The 22,330-nt window shown below is 33.7% G+C and overlaps 1 protein-coding gene across 8 annotated transcripts in view; it reads right to left on the reverse strand.

The window, feature by feature from the left end:
* CNOT2 (CCR4-NOT transcription complex subunit 2) overlaps positions 1 to 22,330 on the reverse strand; it is a 111,301-nt gene that overhangs the window by 20,640 nt on the left and 68,331 nt on the right. For 6 of the 8 annotated variants that reach the window (XM_060165362.1, XM_060165364.1, XM_060165360.1 and 3 more), the window contains 4 exons: positions 13,058 to 13,124; positions 3,167 to 3,232; positions 2,035 to 2,182; positions 1,103 to 1,285 (listed from right to left, as the gene is read on the reverse strand). In XM_060165362.1, the coding sequence (XP_060021345.1) occupies positions 1,103 to 1,285; positions 2,035 to 2,182; positions 3,167 to 3,232; positions 13,058 to 13,124 (464 nt within the window). The remainder of the gene's footprint in view (positions 1 to 1,102; positions 1,286 to 2,034; positions 2,183 to 3,166; positions 3,233 to 13,057; positions 13,125 to 22,330) is intronic. The other 2 variants (XM_060165363.1, XM_060165361.1) reach the window with 1 other exon arrangement.

A 22,330-nucleotide genomic window follows, 5' to 3' on the forward strand; every position in this document is an offset into this window, starting at 1 on the left:
TCATTGACAATTTATAAGCAAAGTATTTTTTAAAAACTAGAATGTGAAAAAATATGGAAAGGCAAAAAATTTAAACATACATTCAATGAACGATACTACAAGAATGCAGAAAGATGTGTTAAAGCCCAAGAAGTATTATATCATTAGGAAACGTCAAGGAGATGAGAATTTTGATAACCTTTTACAAAAATAACTTCTGTAAAAATTAAAAGAGCAGTCAAATTATAAAAGAAGTAATCATGAGCCTAAATAAAAGTAAGAATTGGAGGTTATGGGATGAAGATTAAAAAGGAAATGTGCTAATAACCTATTTTAATTCAGAATTTACGAGTATTAGATAAAAGAAAGTGAATTAAATGGCTCTGATGATAGCAACATCCTTTCTCCCCATATTCCCCATTAAAAAAAAATGAACAATCAAACTAAAATTTTTTTTTTACAGTAAAGAAAGCCCTATTGTAGACATAACTCTCATATAAATTACCTGAATAGCTTTAAAATCCTAACAAAATGGGTAACTGTTTTTCATATTGTTAACTATTATTTGCATAGCAGTATATGCAATGACCAGTGCAAAAAGGAGTGAAAAGCGCAAATTCATCTTTTTAAATCGCAGGACATGACACTATTTTCAAATACTACAGATGTAGTCTTCAAAAAGTCTCTGTTATTAAGTCTCCAAAGAACAAAACTGAAATTCAGTTGAAAAGCAACTTAACCAAAGCATAAATGAAGCAAGGCAGTAATAGTCAAATATGTCTCCAGTCCTATTCATAGGTATGAAGCTCTTACCACACAGGTGACCAGCCTCATTTAATAGAGGAAGGACATATCAACAAAAATTTGCCAGTTGGCAACCTAAGAACAATCCTTTTCTAACAACAGTAACAAAAAAGCAAACTGATTTTCAAAAGAACATGTCTTTAGTTTGGGAGGTTAAAGTTGTGATATGTAACAGAAAGAGAAGCTTTGGTCAAAATATATGATGAAACACACTTATGAAACAGAAGCCAAGACTCAAGAACAGAATGTTGAATATGAAAAGGCAAATTTGAAAATACCCAGAAAGAACAATTATACACAGTATCAATAAACATCTTACCTGTTCACAGTAAAAGGCTGTCGAGAAGGCTGCTGCTTTGGCATACATATTATGCTTGGCGAGCTTCTGTTGGGGCTACCTAACCCTGAACTGCTCATGCTATTTGTCCTGCTAGGAATTCCAATGCCCTGACCAACCTGGGAGTGGTTCATCATATTCCTAGGATTCATAGGCAAAATACCCCTGAAAAAGAAGTCCATTATACTAAATAAGCTCTCTACAATCACTCATTAAAATTCTCTGTAAATAATCAATTGGCCTAATCCTAGAATCTCAAATATACTTTCAAATTGCATTGCTAATTTTTATTCATTTAACTCTTTTGTCTGGTCATTTGAAAAGAAAAAAAGCTCTTTGAAAAGCCAAAGTAAACAAACCAACAAGAAAGGGCAAATCACAGAAGAATATATGGTGATATCGAAGATGAGAGAACTATTGGTGTGACTATGACATAAAATACAAATGTATTTCACATATATATTCAGAATAATTTCATTCCAAATGTATGTCATTCTAGCTTCTTCAAACTAATATGCACCATTTTTGTAAATCTGTTTTATTTTATTCTCACTAGAGCAATGGATGTGTGGTGAGGAAGCAATAAACAGAATTATCTGAGGAGTGATCTGAAATTGCACGTCCTCCTTTGAGGAGGAGAGCATGCTTTTGAAAAAAGCCCCCCAGGTGGTGATTAATCCTTGATACCCATCCCAGCTAATAACCAATACCCTAGCTGCAAGATAAAAGCATCTTACACTATACTTATCAATTTGCAATGAAATAAAATGAGCATAGGGTATCAACTTTCTTTTCCTCAGTGAAAGGCACTGAACCAGAAAATCAAATAATTAGTTACCTTATTAAAAAACTAAAAAGCTTGCTTAATCTACAAAGATACATTTTGAGAAAAATTCTGGTCCATCAATAAATACCTGCTTGGAGATGGAGGCGTGTGAAGTGACATTGTTGGTACCCCTGTTGTTGGCGTGACGTGGCTCGGTAACTGAGTGCCTTGTGATAAGCTGCGATTTAACTGAGGGGTATTGTTGCTCATCCCCCTCATTGGAAGGCCTAGTGCACCTATTAAAAAAATTCAGAAGAAGGAAATTCATTGCCATCAGGAATGAAATTGTTATCCATCTTCTGGAGTTGGTAATTTAAAACATTAAAAACTGACCTAACATTAATATAATATGAAAATTTTAAATGGAAATATTCATTTCACTCCAAATGGACTCTGATTTTAACAAAAATGTATGTCTGAAATTTAATATTATGAATTTTCATATTGCTTCCATTATTCTATCTTTCATATTTCTTCTTTGCTTTCATATTTCTTCTTTGCATATTTCTATTTTACAATAAACTGTCTACCAATGACTATAACAAATTAGATGACTTATGTTTCAGAATAAAAACATTTTGTACAAATATGCCTTTAAGAAATTTGCAATCTTGTGTTTTTATGTTTTAAATCATAACTGAGGTACGCAGACATTTAATCCCCACTTTGCTGAAGGAGCTTTAATTTTTATATGATCCTTTTCAAATGCATTTAAGAAAAAGTCTCTTTATTACTATTTACACATACATACTTCTCAACATTACAATTTTTTACAAACCCAACATAAAATGTCAGCAACTGTTAAAAACTCAACCTGATATAGCTATAAGAGACAAGAATATATAACATTTTAAAAGATTTCAAAGTACAATGAATGACCTTTATTTGTCTAGTATTTCTGGGGCCAGATGTGGGAATGGATGTGTTCCAATATGTGTATTTTTCAAAACCTACTGAGGAGTCTACCATTCAGAAACAAAACATTAAAAAGAAAAATTAACAATCTGGGATAAACTTATTGTTTCCTGCCTTGTGTTAATATGAAATATAAATTATTATTTTGTTAATGATTCAGAATAATTATTGTGGATATTTAATGTTCTGGATGTTTTTTCCCCCTTTTATCCCTCAAAGCAAGTTTGTTCAGCTATCACTTATTTTGTCATCACACCTGCCTATGGATGTCAATATGCCTCCTTGCCTCCATCTTCCTTACTCACACATTTTGGTGCCTTCTGTTACTAGTCTGTTGTGGAATGGCACATCAGTCAACCAAACATTCTGAACTGGAGGTTAAATAAAAGTGGTAAGATAGAATGAGAGTTAGTGAATAAGTAGAGGACTTTTAGCGATAGGGATTTAAAGTTACTCCCTCCCTACTTTTTGGTCTAGTTTTAGGTCCAAGAATTTCAAAGACCTGAATATTCTGAAACTATGACTTCCAAAAATTGGAATATATATATTATGTTCTGAATATTTTCCTTCAAATATCTCTGCAAATTTCTCTTTTTGCATAACAGTAACCTGTTTGTAACAGTAACGCTTTGTAACCTAGGGATACCAGTGAATCACAAAGATTTCACCGGAATCTGCCAGCTTCAGTACTCAGCTTGCAGCCTAACTGCTTCTCAACTGAACAAAGCCAATAAATCCAACTCAATATAGCTGTTATATTCTATGTGTACTCATATACCATGAAGACCTGAGCTTGGTTCTGCATTTCTTTAAGTCACACAAAGGGAACTGATCTAGATCATATGTTGGTTTAGTCATTATATGTATGTCTGGTCACTACAAGTTTTGTGACCACAAGTATAGCGCTAGCTACAGCCACCTTCTCTGAATTTGGGACAAGATAAGGAAGAACAAGAGATTAAAAACCAGCCTATGTAAGATTTCTTCAGAAGACACCACTCTTTTCCTTTTCTCAAGCACACTAGTTTTCCTCTAGGCCCTCTAGATGCTCCCGTAATGAACCACCAACATGACACTTTTCACATCACTTATTCAACAAACATTTATTGTGTGCCTACCATGCATCAAGCACTGTGTTAGCTGCTGGGGATACAACAGTGAATAAGATAGAAAAAGCTCCTACCCTCAGGGAGCTTACATCCTTTTCCCTAAATATGCTGTTCTAAAGTCAGCTATAGCTGCAAATTTCCCATAGGAATGTTTCTCACAGTTACTGACAACCAAGAAACCTAATCCAATGTTCACATTTTACAGATGCCTGAGCCTCAGATAAGTTAACTGACTTCTCCAAGGTGACACAAAGAACCAAGACTCCTAGTGTTCTTAATGGCAGCCCTATGGGAGCCCAATAAAACACTAAATGAGCACCCTTGTGAGTACCTACTGACTTGTAACACCTTTTATCTGTTCTTTTTTTTTTCTCTTGCTTTCTTTTTCTGAATATGTTTACTTCAAACTTTTTCTAAACCAACATCTCTTATCTCTTCCCTCCATTTTCTTTCTCTTCTTCTCTATACCTGTCAAGTTTTCTTTTCCTCCACATTTACTTTGCTTTCCCATTCACTCTCTACACCTTCAACATTATAAACATACATGTTCCAAAAATTGCGCCCTTTGGCTCTTCAATAAGCCCTTCTAAAGACTCATGAGATTTGTTTACTTCAACCCTTCATATACTTATTATTCTATGCTGTATTATGAAAATACATAACTTCGGAAATATTTTAGAGACTGGAGATCATCTGAACATCAGCAAAAAAAATTTTGGAGAAGGAAACAATGCGTAAGGTAATATATTTAGTCAATTAAGGATTGGCACACTTAATTTATAGTAAGGAGAGTAGAGGAAGACAATATGAAATAAAGAACTCAAAGATTAGCATTTACTTTTATTTTTCCTTTAAAAAACACTTGATTTCATAAAAACAGCTAGTAAGTTCAAAAGCTCTGAGTTGCATTTTATTGAACCTGGTGGGTAGGAAAAAAAAAAATCAAAAGAGAAGAGAGGAATGCATCAATTTCAAACTGGATCATCAACCCTTGAATACTTCATAATTGAGTTATTTTAAATTTAATTTAAAAACTGAATTCCTTTAAAACATATAGAATTAATACCACTGAGTAGGAACAGAGAAAGATTTATTTCTAGGAAACAAAAATACATGGTCATTAAATTTGAGTTGCTTGAGTCAAACTATTACAACTGGGTACGGTCAAGGGAGGGAAAATTTTATTTTTACTAGTATAATTAGAAACATGATAGAAAATTATCTAAAATGTTATACCAAGAAGAAGACATGTAAGCTGAAAGGGGGAAGAGGGGGAATAAAAAAATTAGCTTAAAAAAATGACACAAAATAACTACAAGTAGAAAAACATAAATATGTATACCTGAGCTTGTGCACTGGAAGGGCAGCAGAATTAAATTTTATCAAGCACCTAAGAAATATGTGAAGCACTATGCTACTTCATCTCCTTATAAAATATTATAGAGAAGGTATTTATCCCTTTTTTACAGACAAGGAATAAAAGAATGATAAAAAAAACAGTTATAAGGCAGTTTAAAAGGTTACAGTTTTGAAGCAAAGTTTCCTTTCTATTTGACAAAGTGATAGTAAAGGATAATACCATATTAGAAGGAATACATGAACATATTCTAAGTAGATTCCTATTTGGCAGGGTGCTAAACAAAGAATGAATTGAATTCTTTATTGATCATTTTTCAGAAATCCAAAAGAATGACCTAAGAAATGTTTCCACGAATTACTTCCATTGCACAAACTGATTAACAGCACATTCCTTAAATAGTTATGGCATGATATGCCATGCTTTATTCAATCTTTTGCTAAAGATTAACAATATTAATAATAATACAAGCTATAAGAAAAAAAATACCAGCAACCAAATCCTTGAATACTCATACTTAAATGAAGTCTCCTGAAATTTTTAAGGAGAAGGGAGACAATTTTTAACTGATGCAAGAGGGCTTAAAGTATCCCCCATTCCATTCCCAAAGCAACTACCTTCCCTAAACTCACTGTCTTGCCCACACATAAAGGGCAACCATTTTCTTACCTCCAACCTGTCCCCCTGTCTTCTTACCTCCAACTTGTCCTGAACCTAGCTGGTTAATCTTCCCTGTAACACTATTTCATTATACAATTTCCTTCATTAAAATCAAAGTATTTTAGAGACAGAAAAGTCTCCAGAGAGTATCCCACCAAGTTACAGATGAAGATCATTTCAACTTAATTATAGATGAACTAACATCAGGCATTAAGCGATTTGCCCAAGATCACAAAAAATGAAGAATAAAAACCATGATCCAGGGACTTCCCTGGTGGTCCAGTGGTTAAGACTCTGCGCTTCCACTGCAGGGGGCATGGGATTGATCCCTGGTCAGGGAACTAAGATCCTGCATGCTGCTGATGCAGCAAAAAAACCCCAAAAACAAAAAATACAAAGCAAAAAACCACACACACACACACACAAAAACAAACAAAAAAAACCATGATCCAATTTCTTGACTCTAATTTCAATACCTTTTTTCAACCAATCACACTTTCCGCTTCTTGAAGTAGTTGCTAACCTTCACATCACGTGGGAAACTTTAATATCTGGGTCCCACACCCAGAAACTGTGACTTAGTCTGGGTCTGGGAAATTCATGGGCAGTGGGATTTTTTTAAACTCTTTAGGTGTTTCTAGAAGGGCAGTCAGGGTTGAGAATCACTGTTCTAAAATTAAATCCAATCACAGTGTAGTCTTTAAAATGCTCTGTCAAGACCCAAAAGATTCTTCTAAATCTTTATTTTTCCCAGCTTTATTGAGATATAACTGACATAATACTCTTCTAATCAATTTTAATACTTTACTCACCCCGATACAAACTCTTTTTAGATACCACATACTCGACTTACAATCTTCTTTGTAATTTCCCTAGTCCCCTCCCCAAAATATGCCCCGGTATCTTTACTCATATCCTTCTCCCAACCTAGAATACTTTCCCTCCTCTTGTTCTACAGAGATAAACAAGACTATTTAAAAAAGAAAACAAAACAAAACAAACCCAAAAAACAAACTGCTATGATCAAGGTGTTTACATGCAGTACATGTACACTGTACTTGGTGTATATGTGGGGCAATGCTCAGACATGAAAGCAGAATGAATCTGGGATCAGAACATGTTTCCTAGACAATACTGTACATGAACTGAATAATGAAAGAGACCTAGCCAGGCATTTGGTGGTGGTGATGAGGAGTCAGGGGAATAAAGATGTCACACCAGTTTGGTCTGAGAAAACTGCAAGATATATGAAAATGAGGACAAGTAATATGCCTGGAGGAAGAGTGGGCTTACCTTCTGGATAGTAAGGATGTATGAGACAAGCATGGATGGAGCTAACCTGGCTTCAAAATCCTCAACTATGAGAAGTTGCTGCTGTGTTAGAACCAGCCGGGAGTCCCAAACATCTGGCTGGATCTTTACAGCAGGTGGCACTCCATCTGTGGAACAGCTGTGTGAATCTCCTACATATACTTTGCACTCCTCCTCCTCAACCTAAGTTTGCATGATACATTAGCAGCACCCTTTCACAAAGTAATGCAGGTCTCTAACCTTAGAGATCATCCTTGATCCCTCTCTTTCTTTCATATCCCACATCCCCAACTCATATTAGCTCTATGTCCAAAATATCCCAAATCTAACCATTTCTCAACACCTCTAGCACTAGTCCAAAGCCACCCTACTTTCCTGCCTGGACTACTGCACTAATTGTCTTTCTCTTTTTCTTGTCACTTGTCCCTCCTCCACTCAGTCCATTTTCTACACAGCAAGGTGATCTTTTAAAAATGAAACTGTATCTTAAAATCCTTCCCATTAAACTTAGAATAAATCCAAATGCTTTACCAAATCTTTACAAGACTCCATGACCTGACACCTGCTACCCATTAACCTTTCACTTTCTTTGTTCATTATACTGGCCCTCTCATTCATCCTTTAACACATGAAGTTCATTCTTACATTCTCATGAGTAAGACCATTTGCATTTGCTGTTGTTTGTACCTGAAAAGCTCTTCCCCAGATCTTTCCAAGGGCTTCCACTTCTCAACAGACTGGTTTCCATTCAAATACTACTGCCTCAGAGACAGCCTCTTTGTCTGCTCGAAAACTATTGATCCCATCCACTCATCCATTAACCTGACAATTTTTGATAGTACTTATTATCAGAATCATATTATTTATTTACTAAGTAAATAAATTTATTTGCATGCTTATTCTCTGTCTTCCTTCATTAAAATATAAGCTCCATGAAAGCAGGAACATTGTTATTTGCCATACTCTTCAATCCTGGAATAATTCTTCACTCATGGTAGGTACTAGATAAATAACACAATAAATCCTATCATAATGCCTTAGTCAGCAGACTCTTGGAATCTGTGGATTTAACATATGCAGTTTCTACTGTGTGCAAACTGCTTTCTAGGGTCATGACATTCAGTAAGTAATATGTAGCATCCAGGTTTCAAAGAAACTGCTGTTCTCAACTCATATTTACTCATAGTAAAACTTACAAAGTAAGGCAATCCTGGCTCTACTACTTACTCCCTAGGCAAGTCCCTTAACCTTTAATCAGGTTGTTGTGAAGATTAAATGGGTTTATTTTTATATCAAGTACTTAACATAGCACCCGACACATAGAAAATACTGAATAACTATTAGCTTTTGGGGAGTGAGGGTCGGGTGGGGGGATGAAACATACTTATGGAAAGAAAATCAACAGGTGGTCCTAAAGGTAAGATAAAATGAGATAGTCTAATGAAGTAATAATGGTTTTCACCTATAAATAGGTGTTTTCTGGGGGAAAAGAGTATGTTATAGCTGTGTTCTTGAACTTGAAAAGTAGCAAATATCTTGAGATAGATTCCATAAAATTGTGAAGATTTGTACTTCTTGGCTGAAACCAATGTAACAGCCTAATAGATTTCCCTTGTCTTGATAAAGCAAACCACTCAAAAATTTATCCCACGCTGTAGATTTTGTTCCCACTACTAAAACAACCTTACTCATAGTCTCTTCAAGGACAATGTTAAACATGACCTCATCTGTAAATCCTGTCCTGATCATTTAAGGTATGTGATTACTCCTACCTTTCAAGTACCCAGAAAACTCTGTACTTCTTCCTCTATTTTGTAGGAAAAATAACTTGTGTATTTATCCTACTAGATTATATATAAGGACCATATCTTGTTCATCATGCATTCAACAAACATTTAGTGAGTGCCTATCGTGTACAGAGTATTGAGGATACAAAGGCAATGAAGACGTGCAATAAATAAACACAGCAACACCGAAGGCGTATATACACTGTACAGAGATGGCATAAAAGAGAATGCTCTTTCTACAATACATATGCAGTCTCTAGCATGATGCAATATATATGGTAGGCACTCAAAAATATCTGTTAAACTCAATTCCTACTTCCTTTTTGAACCTTTCCCATACCACTGTAGCTTACTGTGCTTTTCTCTCCAATCCGCAAGTCTGTCCGTATCATTCAACATGATACCTTTTAACCTATGGTATTTAACACTCTGCATATAAATATGTCTTGACCTCCCCAACTATAAAATGCTTCTAGAGAGCAAGAACTCCCAGGGCATTCATTATTAATTCAAGTATCTGTTAAATGATCCTATTTCCTGAAAGCTACCAAAATGTGTCACATGCCTAACTATACTGTCAACAGCATTATTTTTGAGCCATTCCGCCTGTGCTCTGGTTCTCCACAAAACAAGTAGCTTTCATATATGTATTCTTAAAACAGGAGGCCAAAGGGATGTTGTTGAAAGCATAAGGCTATGCCACTGCTTTTAAGCCAGGAGTCCGGATCCCAGAAAGAGAAGTTTATTTCCTTTCCCAGCTAGTGGTCTGGGTCCTCTGAGAATTCAGATACAAATGTATATAATGGATTCATTCAGACAGCTAGTTAACCTATGTGGCTAGATTATAGGCATATAAGAAGTACTCCTTTGGGCTTCCCTGGTGGCGCAGTGGTTGAGAGTCCGCCTGCTGATGCAGGGGACAAGGGTTCGTGCCCCGGTCTGGGAGGATCCCACGTGCCGCGGAGCGGCTGGGCCCGTGGGCCATGGCCGCTGAGCCTGCGCGTCCGGGGCCTGTGCTCCGCGGCGGGAGAGGCCACAACAGTGAGAGGCCTGTGTACCGCCAAAAAAAAAAAAGTACTCCTTTTTCTCAAATCCTCCAAGGCCCTAAATCCTGTTGGTAAGAAAGAAAAAGTCACACCAACGATACTACCACTTAATTTCAATGCATTGACTATCCAGGGAAATTAATTCCTGGCTCCCTGTTCATTCTCATCTAGTACACAGCTTCAGGGAGCCCAGGGGTCTTTAAACCTAGACAGTGTACTTAAAATCTTACGCAAAAGTAGAGAACAAGTAGAGAATATCATGCAACTTGAATACAAGATTCCATTCACCAGCTTCTACAGTTACCACTTGATGCACAGTAGTCACATAAACCCTTGATGAAAAGTTACATATTTGGATACAACTATACTGTACTAGAACCCATGATCACACAAGCTCCTAATCCAGCATTTTCTGGGTACCCTTGTGTACTATACAATCACTTCCACCCAAATCTGGTGAAAGCTTTAAGCAGCTCTGTATCCATTCCAAGAGGAATTCCTTCCCTTGTTTTAAACTCAGTGAGTCTCAGTTTTGGAGAGGGCACTCTTCCTTCTCCACCTCTAATCTCTCTAATCATCAAGAACACAAAACAGATAGTAAACCTCCATTTTAATGGCTCAAATTCCTACTGAACTTTGCCAATCTGAATACAGAGTTAATGGTGGTACTCAATACACTTGGGGGGCAAAAGAACTTTGTAATATCAAGCCTAATGCACAATTAAAGTTAGCTGCCATAAGAATAACATCATGAATCTATTCCCACCTACTTATTCTATCTCCCCATCCTTTATTAAATAAGGTCAGCCCCTCAAGTTTTATCTTTCTGACTTACTTATACTACCGAAGCCCTGACCCTCAAGTCCTACATGGTAGCTGGTGTTCTCTCTGAGAAGGTGTGTGTTCAAACTACTTACCAGCTGAGAGCCTTATCTGGCCCTGTCAGTTCTATCCTAACAGACAGTGACTAGGAATTCAGGCTCTGTTTTATTTTATTTTATTTTACTAGTTGTAGCTTCTAGATCTGTGCACTAGAAAGGAATGATTGTACCCTGACTTGAGACATTTCAGTTTCAGTTGATCTAAGTTTCATTTTTTAAAATAAGTTAATACCTACAATGTCAGTTAAAAGAGTGAGCCATGAATTGAAAATGCTGGTTCATCAATGCCATTTATTATACTAAACTCCAACAGGAAATATCTGTCATATGTAACTTCTTTTTAAATTACTAAGTACCTTAAAATACTTTTCCTAATGAAAATAACTTTGCTCATTTATTAATCTTTGTATATCCTTAACCATCAGCACAATCATGTACACAAATTAAGTCAATAAATGTCTACCTTACCAATGAAATAACTATATTCCAAACCTAATCCATTCTATAACTTAGCCCAATTATAACTTCACATTTGTAGGTTAAAAAAATTAGATCAGATTTTCAAAGTCCATATAGCTGATTATATTGTAAAATAATTGCCATTCTCCTTCATTAAATAACCTTGGCTTCTCAAATATAACTTTTCTCTATTCCACTATCTACTTTCTGCTGTGATAAATTGTGGGCTTTAAAAAGAAAGGAATGTAAGTTCTTTGCAGTTTCTCTATAGAAATAAAGGGTAGCTTTAAAATTTAACTAGATATTTCGAACGTAAGGGTTACCAGAAAGGTGAAAGTAGTAGGCTTCAAACAAAAACAGTCCAAATGAAACAAACTGCTAGCTAATAATATTCCCTCAATAACTAGAATGAACATTTGCTGATAAATAAGCAACATCTTTTTTGTGTAATAAAAGGCTTAAAAATGTTTTCTACTTAACTAGAGGAAAGCTAGTATCTGTAATTAATAATTTTCCTTACTAATTCTGTACTAACAAAATTGTGTTTCATAGCAAAAAGAATGCCACAAGAGGTAGAGAGAAAAAAAATAGATGGAAACTATATTTGTCTAACAAAATAAGTTTTTTCCCCTTACTAAATTTCAAAATAAAATTGAAGGGTAAAGTGGTATGACAAACTACTCTTATATCTATCAAAACTTTGCCTTTTATTATACTAGGAAAGAGTTCCAAATCACATAACTGATTTTTATTTGAAGGTGGTTAAATTATTTGGTCATCAGATTGTCTGCTTCAGTTACCCTATTATTCTGTAATCTTTGATGGGAATTTACATCCCTTTTAGCACTTCCCTCCCACTACAGAGATGAGAGATCAGCAGCCTCTGACATTAAAATATATGACAAATCTTATTAATATATAAAAGTTTGGAAAATTAATTTAAAAAAGGAAAATTTTATAATTTAGTTTTATAAAAATTATGTCATAATAATAGTTAACATTTATTGAGCGCTTACTATGCGCCAGGCACTGTGCTGAGAGCTATAAAAGTATTACAACACATAAAAGAAATAAAATCTTGTATATGGAAAAAGCTTTGAACTGTTAGTCAAAAACAGAGATTGTATACCCAGACTGAGCCAAAGTAAAAGAAGTATTTGCTAAACAAAGAGAACATTTCACAAACTGCTAGGTAATGGGCTTACATTAATAATAAGACCAAAAAACACAAACAAAACAACCTCCTTAACTGACCAGTCAAAAAACCTTTAACTTCCTCCAACTGAAAACATAGAGAATGTCTATTTTTAATTTGTTTAGCAAATCTTCTTCAAAAATACTGCAAAGGAACATACACATACAAAAGATGAAGAAATAAATTTTGATCTACCCTGTATCCAAATAATCTTGAATTAGAAAGGTCTGAAATAATGAGGTTTTTCGCTAAGTAAAATAAGAAAAACTGAAAATTAAATACCTTTCCTTTTAAACCCTAGAATAAACCCACAAGGGCACCATTATTCTTTATTTGGTAGGTATTTTTTTTCTTTAAATAAAGTATCCCAGAATAAATACAAAATTCTTACTTTGTTGCCCGTATAAACTTGCCCCAAACTGAGACAGCTGACCTGATGTAGATGGTGATGCCAGCATCTAGAAACAAATTAATTATATTAGAGCATAAAGAAAGTACACAGAACATTGCACTGACACTTTACAAATCTGTACAACATATCATAATATGTGAGAATCAAATCCATATTTCCCAATCTTCAGAAAAACAAAAACATTGCATAATAAATTCCATGTTACTTAAGAGCGTATCACAATTGCATGACATCAAACTATGCAAATAAAATTAATTTTTGATTGCTACAAAGTTTTTTTCCCCAGTTACTCTAAATGAAACTATGACAGCATCATTACCTCACTTAAAAAAAAGCAAACTAGGCTAACAAATACATGAAGACAGTACTTCAAAAAGTCTAAATTTAAGTAAAATTACTTGATTCTTAAATAATATATTAAGCTAAATTCTAAATTCAGTTTATTAAAGTTGAAAATAAAATTACCTAAATAAAAAAGTTTTTATTTTGTAATAGTTACTGATTTTTATACAGAAATGTGTATCAAATGGGTAGAAAAATCTAACAAACATACACACAACCAGGTACGTGGAGAGGTGATACAATACCAAAGGACAAACCCAAAATACTTACAAATATGTATAGACATGGTATATAATGTACATTGCATGTACATTCATGGCACTTGTGTACAATGCCTTTCAATTTTTTGCATCATCTTTTTTTCCTAAAATAAAAATTCTTTGAAGCCATGTTATATTCATTTTTTACTTCTTCATAGAGACTAGCACTGCATGTGGCAGTGCTATAAAAAACTAGATACTTAAACTGAGTAAATGAAAATGTGTACGTGTAAGTGCATGTCTGTGTATTCCCTGTCTTATATTAAGCAACCATCAAAACACCGTAATTAAATAAGATGAGCTGCGTCATCAAAAGGGTTGTAATGTAGTGGAAGGACAGAATGAATTACACAACTAATTATGTTCCAAGGCACAGTGTGGTAAGTGCTCTTAAGGAAGTATAAAGTATCACTGGAGGAAGATATTTCTAAAAAAGGGTGAGGTAACAGGAATACTTTGTAGAATGGTAACATCTGATGTGGGTACAGATGAGGGGTCTTCCAGTGTGAGACTATGCAGTGAGTGCAATAAAAGTTAGTGACATGATTAGAATACAAACAAAAAAAGAAACGTCAGTGACTGAACAATAGGGTAATTAGGGAAGGGAGATAAGGTCTACCCTACGCACACTGGGGAATAGAAGAATGGGAAATAAGAGAGTGATGGGACCAGATGCAAAAGGTCTTCTTAAATGTTATGCAAAGCTGGCTCTAACTATGGCGATAAAGAGAAAAAATAATTTTAAGCCAAGAAGTGACATGATCAAACTGTGCTTTGGGAAGATAATTCCAACAGCAAAACTGGATGGAAATGGTAAGATACTAAGCTAGAACAGGAGAACTGCGACTATGAAGGAGTCCTATTGAAATGGTTGAGATATAGGGGAAAAGAGATGGGTGGAGAATCACCAGACAGGGAACTATCAGAGGCCTCTCTGGTTTCCAGCGAAGAACTGGGCTGACATTGACCACAGTAGGAAAGCCAGGGGGAAAAATATTTAAACAGTAGAGGTTTATACAATACACATTTCATGCTATTTTCATGTCAAAATTCTAAATTGTTTTAATTATTCTGAAATTCACAGAAGTTTTTATACAACAATAGCTTTAAACTAATGACATACACCAGACTCTTCTGGGGTTGGGCTAAGTTACTAAACACAGCAGTATTTAAATATAGTAACAAATTTTCTAAAAAAGCATCAAACCTTATAAATATTCCTTCTGAAATCTGGAGGGTATACAATATAAACAGTTAAACTGAAAGAATACACATTTTATGCCTGACCAAGTTATTTTGTTAGGTACAATTATCGTTACTATTACCACATAACCGCAAATATTTTAAGCACATTAAAGGTTCATTTCTAAATTGCAAGAACAAGATCAAAGAACATATGTAACATACAATGAAGCTTTAGTTGGTGACAGAAGGTAAAATGTTTATAATAAAATCCCTTAACAATCATGATTTTCTGTTATCATTATAAGCTATAAACAAAAGTAAAGGAGTATAGTTTCCAAAGGCTTCATATAAAAGATGCTGGCCAGCATGAATCCATGACTTAGAATGATCCATAATGTGAACATTCTAGAATGGACCACTAAAAATTTTACTTTTCCCAGAAATGTGTATGTTTATTGAGCACATAACTCCAAAGAACAGACATTTTATAGTCTACTTTCTCACAAAGGTTATACATCCACAAGTGAGTTATAGGTATGCCAACATATCACTCCTCTCAGCACCGGGAGATAAAGCAGAGAAGATGACACAACATGAAGGTAAAGGGGGAATGGCTCCCTGGGCCAAATATTTGAGTCGAAGAGCAGCACGGTGACCCATTTACCAGTATGACATATTAAATATTATCATTTTCTCTATGTGTGAGTACATGAAGGTTAGTAAACAATGCTTTACAGAAACATGAAAGCAGTTTGTTTAATGGTTTATAACCTTCAAACCATCGAAGTAAAATAAGCATTGATCAGCTATACAAACCAATGTTAAAATGACTGCTTCAAAATGTGTCAAAATGCAAATATATAATTTCTTATAAAATCAATCCTAGCGGTATATATTTTTAAACTCTGAAAGCATGATTCATGAAATATATCAGTGCTAAAAATGGATTTTAAAATGGATTTAACATACAACGAAGGATTATGGGGTAGAAACGCTATTTACAAGCGCAAAGAAAATACACGAGAAATGTACTCTGGCACAGAAATAACTACAATTAACAGACGACAGAAAATTTATATAATTTTTTAACTGCTGAAAGTTAATTGTATAAAGGTAAATTTCTTAGAAAAATATAGAACTTTAGATCAAGAGACGTATTAGAGTAGGGAATATAAGCATAAGTGGAAAGAGCCCGGCTTTGAGTCAGAAAAAAAATCTAGGTTTGAATCCTGATTCTGCCTCTTACCTATGGGAGAGCCGAGCCTCTGTTTCCTTCCTGTAAGATGGAAATAACACTACCTACCTTATAGAGTTGACGTGAAGATTAAATTAGATAAGATATACACATATTAAGTGTTCAATAAATGGTAGCAGCTGCTGCTAGTAATCTAATCTTCCTCCCAATGCAGGATTCTCATCAATAGCAATCAGAGGGGCAGCCTTAGGGGAATTTATTGAATAGTACCCTAATTTTATATTCATTTTTGCTTAAGAAGCTAAAGAAAGAAGTTTATCAAATGAATTCTAGATAAAATAAGGAGCAGAACTTGTGTTCTTAGAGGGGGAAAATAGTAGAAAAAGATTAAATGTCACACAATCAGTAGAATGCTGAAACCAATAAGCAGGTTACTGTGTTCCCAGTCTAAAACCGTTATAACAACTATATTCTTCCTCATTTCTCAAACAGTCTATAATACAACACTTCATTCAAACGACAATAAAGCAACTAGAAGAAACAGTAATGTAATACAAGTTATTTTCCTGACTCAACAAAGAGCTCCTTTATCCTTTTGCTTAATATACAGAATATCAAGGAAATCAACAAGTTAGAAACTGTACTTCTAAAATATTTCCACTGTTACTAGATATAATTCTGAAATCCATGACCAAAAAAACTCTAAAATTATTTTGTTTTACAAAATGTATATTTGAAAAACTTAATAACAGGCCAATCTGGCTCCTTCCAGCAATCCATAACAGGAAAGAAGTGTTAATTATTCTATCCCCCTCATGGTTCCCAATAGTGATCACCTCTCGTAATTACTCCCTCCAATAAAATGTACCTTCAATCACAAAACCTATTTCAAGAAACATTAAAATCAGTATGGTCAAGAAATAATTTTCTACATAAAAAATGACTTCAAAATGCAACAAAGTTTTATTAAATAAAAATTCCCTGACCACAAAAGCAATTTAAAAATGAAATATATAAGTTTTTAAGTGTTCCTTAAAAATTCATTGTACAATATACTTAAAGGTATGGTGATAATATAATTCCTAGCATTCTGTTATTTATTCCAGGATGAAAACAACAAAGAAATATGATTTTGACTATATCATATCTACAAACAGAAAAAAACCCAAAAAGTTTTAAATCTAGACAGAATCTGAAAAACATTTAAAAATTAAAAACAGTATGGTTAAAAAAATAAGAAACCACTGAAGTCAGAATGAAATCTAGTAAACAAAAAGAAAGACTATTAGAAGATAATATATTAAAAAGACCAAAAGAAGAAAGGGACAAGAGAGGAAGCAGGCAGAAAAACAAAATAGTCAGTAAGTCATAGGACCTGGTAGCTTATGTAACATACAATGAAAATCAATCAAAATCAATCAAAATCAATAACGAATTATGAGTTTACCAGATATTTCAAGTAATTTTGATTAAAGCATTAAGTTTTCAAAAATAACATTTTCAGAAAGTGTAATGTATGTTGAAATAGTCAATGTAATTAATTCCTATAGAACATTTAACATTCAGAACATACTAAAGAAAGTATGGCAACGAAGATCTCTATATTATATTGTGTGAATCTTAGGTTAGAGCCAAAGCACAAATTTAAAGGTATATTAAAGGCTCTTAATATGCATTGCTAAACTGTTTTCTACAAAGTTTGTATTATTTATGCTTCCACAGCAGTTACTTCAATGTTCCCTCACAGATAATGGCTACTCTTCCACTTAAAAACAAAAACCAAAAAACCAAACAACAACAACAAAAATCCTCTTTGCTAGTATGAGAGGAATAAAATGGTATTTTCTGACTATGATTTTTTATGATTGTTATTACTGGATGAAAAATTTTCTAATTATTTTTGTAGATGTATCAAAATTTGTTATATCTTTTAAGTATATCATTTTAACTCCCTTTATAAATAGGAGTTTATAAAAACTTCCTTTTTATCTTTAAAATACAGACTTTGAAGATTATTTAAATGGCAATGAATTTAAGAGATTTTAGAACACTGCCTTCAAATCGTTTGACATTTAATTCTAATTTCTTTAAAGTCTGATTTATTTACATTTAACTCTATTAGGTTATTGTTGCCATATAAAATTTTGACATACTTATATACATTCAAATTAAAAGTTTTAAAGGTTATTTTTGAGTTTTTTAGGTAAACAATTGTATCTGCAAATAATATTAATTTTGTTATTTTCAACATTAATTCATTTCCTTCCCTTTCTCTAACAAAAAGACTCAGTAAGAGTCCACTATCTCCTACACCTTATAATAAGTTCTAAGAACACAGCAGTAAACTAGAGAGGCAAGGTCCTTGCCTTTGTTAAACTTAAATTCTAGTGTAGTACACAGGAGAATAAATAATTAATAAATACATACTTCAGGAAGAGATAGTTGCTGTAACTGTTAAAATGCAAGAAAGAAGTTAGGATATAGTAGTAGTAGTAGTACTGATAGTATATACAAGCTACTTAGGAAAAGAGTGATCAGAAAGGCTTCTCGGGTAAGATAGATTAACAGATACCTGGATGTAGTGAGAGAGAACACCATGTGAAGATCTGAAAAAACTAAGCGCAAGGTCCTGAGACAGAAACAAATTCAATGAGCCAGAGAGTCAGCCAGGATGACTCTCTATGTAGTTAAACACTAATCATGAGGATGACAACAATAATGGTGATAGAAGGTATCCTTATTTTATACTAGATTTTAACAAAATATTTATTATAAATTGGCCTGAGAGAAATCCTAGTTGCCATAATTGCTGTAGGCTAACACAAGTATGAAAGTTAGGTACGAGTTGAAAATGGTTGCCATTTGTCAAAACAAGGAAGTAGTCTACTCTAATCAGTTTCATGAGTTTTTTTTTTTAAAGTAAGGATAGGTGCTACATTTCATGTCTTTATAGCACATACTAAAACAAGGGAAAAGAGGTTCCCACAAGTTTGTGTGTCTAAAATGATTATGCTTAAGAATCACCAAATGAGTGCAACAAAGACTCAAAAGACTAGAAAATACGTTAGCAATCAAAATACAGATATAGTTTTTAAGAAAACCCTAAAATTGCTTAGATTATACCGCTCCCAAAGAGTTGTCTATTGCGTCTTATATGAATGTTTTTCATTTTCTATAAGTCTCCAAAAAAAGATAATTAAAAACAAATAATTAAAAATCACACAATTACATGATACACGAACTATCAGTATCCAAGCTTTACATATAGATAAGGAAACCAAGGCACAGAAGAGGTCATATAACTTTCCCAAAGCCACAGAGCTAATAAATGACAGCGCTAAGATTCAAAAAAGGAAAAGGGAAAGGGAGAAATCAAGCCCATATCTGCCTACGATTTACTTAATCTTGTGAAAACATTTAAGTAATATATCTGTAATTTATATTACTTTTATACCTCAAAAACAGCAAATTCAGCATTCTTTTGAAAGACACATACATGTACAGGCATCTCTTGAAATAAAAGGCCTTGGAAAATATGAAGTAGCCCTAAAGAAATATTTAGCAATTTAATCCACACAATCTTATAAAGAACAGTTTACCAAATACTTCTACAACCATGCATATGATGAAGAAACAATTACGTTTTATGCTCTATGGTTAGGGTAAATCAGGAATTGGTTAGGTTTTGGGGGTCTTTTTGCTTTTGGGGTTTTTTTTTGGATAGTTGGCTTAAAGATTCACTCAACTACTGGCCAGTTTTCCTTTATCATAAGTTACAATTTAAAATAATTTTCTCACTGTTGCCAGGAAGGAAAAGAATACAAAATTATCCCAGTCATTTATTTATTATGTTTAAATTTTTTCTCTTTAAAAGCCTTATAAAGCACAAAATAATCATTATCTGCAGATGATATACATAACTACTAAAAAACCCAAAAGAATCCATGGCATAATGTTATTATTATTCATTATAGTAGCAACATTTAATATTTACTATTTGGTCTTCTATAAGTTTTGCATACAGTTATCATTCAGTCCTTAAAACCACCACTCATTAGACATGAACTATTTTTCTTATTTTATAGATGAGAAAACTGAGACATACAGAGACTGAGTAACCTGCCCAAGCACACAGCTAGTAAACCATGTGACTGAGATATAAACTCATAAAATAGAATGTCCAGAGCCCATACTCCCAATCAACAAAAACTAATAAAAAGAGTTTTGTAAGGTAGTTAGTTATAAAATAAATATATACACATACAAACTATTTCATATGTCAGTAAAAACCAATTAGAAAAATGTAATGAAAACGGCAACCATAAAATCCTACTTCCTAAACAGCATAAAGAACAGAAACAGGAGAGAGACATACTCTTCTGAAAGAAGGTAAACATCAGTATAAATGTGCAACAGTCAAAAACATTTTTGTAAAGGATGTGAAAGACCTTACCTGACTAAGATGTGAAAATTGCCTATAAAGCTACAGCTATTCAACTATGTTGTAGTTCTTCCAAAGAATCAATATGATATACAGAACAAGAGTTAAGAAACAGGCCAAAAAAATCAGACATTAGTATATATATAAGGGAGAATTCAAATTAGCCATAAATGAATGGTCTAACTCAGGGGTGGGCAATTTACTGAATGCAGGCCAAATCCAGCACACTGCTTATATATGTAGGGTGCAAAAATTAAGAATGATTTTTCACATTTTAAATGGTTATATAAGTACCTACATATTATCCTTTATTTAGCCTCTTGGCCCACAAAGTCTAAAATATTTACTATCTGGTTCTTTATGGAAAAGTCTTCTAACCTGTGATCTAAACTATTAAAAAAGTGTTGGGACAACTGGATACCAGATAACCTTATGGGGGTGGGGGGGGGTGGCACAAGGAGGGTAATCTGGCACCACAAAACTCACACCTTAATCCAAAACACACTTCTAATGAATGTAAGTTATATGTGTAGAATTAAGCACAAAAATACTAGAAGAAAGTAGGTGGGGAAAGTCTTCCTAGGTATGATCTCAAAAACTGAAAACATTAAAACCAAAAAATCCACACAAAACTGATTAGTCAAATTCAATAAAAATGATAAATAATTTTATATTAAAAAAAACCTAAAAGCAAAAAACTGAAAAACTATTTATGACAAGAGGTTATTAACCTTAATATATGGAAAACACGGACAAATAAACAAGACATCAGCTCAATAGAGAAATAGAAAATGGCACAAAAACAGTAATCCACAAAGGAAGAAATAAAAGTGCATATATGCAATGGAATATTACTCAGCCATAAAAAGAAACGAAATTGAGCTATTTGTAATGAGGTGTATGGACCTAGAGTCTGTCATACAGAGTGAAGTAAGTCAGAAAGAGAAAGACAAATACCGTATGCTAACACATATATATGGAATTTAAGAAAAAAAAATGTCATGAAGAACCTAGGGATAAGACAGGAATAAAGACACAGACCTACTAGAGAATGGACTTGAGGATATGGGGAGGGGGAAGGGTAAACTGTGACAAAGCGAGAGAGTTGCATGGACATATATACACTACCAAACGTAAGGTAGATAGCTAGTGGGAAGCAGCCGCACAGCACAGGGAGATCAGCTTGGTGCTTTGTGACCGCCTGGAGGGGTGGGATAGGGAGGGTGGGACGGAGGGAGATGCAAGAGGGAAGAGATATGGGAACATATGTATATGTATAACTGATTCACTTTGTTATAAAGCAGAAACTAACACACCATTGTAAAGCAATTATACTCCAATAAAGATGTTAAAAAAGAGGGGAAAAACAGATGATAATAATTATACTAATTACTAAGTTGAAATTAAGTATATTAACAATTCTTATAAATATATATGCACACATTATTAGATACATGCAATATATTATATATTGTATTAGCATATATAGTATATAATGGTTTAGGTTACATGTAAAATTGTTCATTAAATGATCCTGAGGTATGTGTTGTTTGCTATTTATAAATAATATAATTGATTCTCACATAAATTAAGGGATTGAATCAAAAAAAAAAAAGGCCATCTACACGGAAAAGACACATAGCCATGTGTGTGTGTGTGTGTGTGTGTGTAAATTAAGCAATGTTTTACTGCACATTAAAACAGTAAGTTTCTTTTGTCTATCTGTAAAAACTTAAAAGCTGATATTCTCAAGGGCACAGAGAGTGCTGATGAGAGTAAAAATTGGTGCAAACTTTCTAGTGAAAGACATGTCAATATGGCCCAGAGAT

The sequence above is a fragment of the Lagenorhynchus albirostris genome, chromosome 11 (assembly GCF_949774975.1).
Source record: "Lagenorhynchus albirostris chromosome 11, mLagAlb1.1, whole genome shotgun sequence".
Classification (NCBI taxonomy): Eukaryota; Metazoa; Chordata; class Mammalia; order Artiodactyla; family Delphinidae; genus Lagenorhynchus; species Lagenorhynchus albirostris.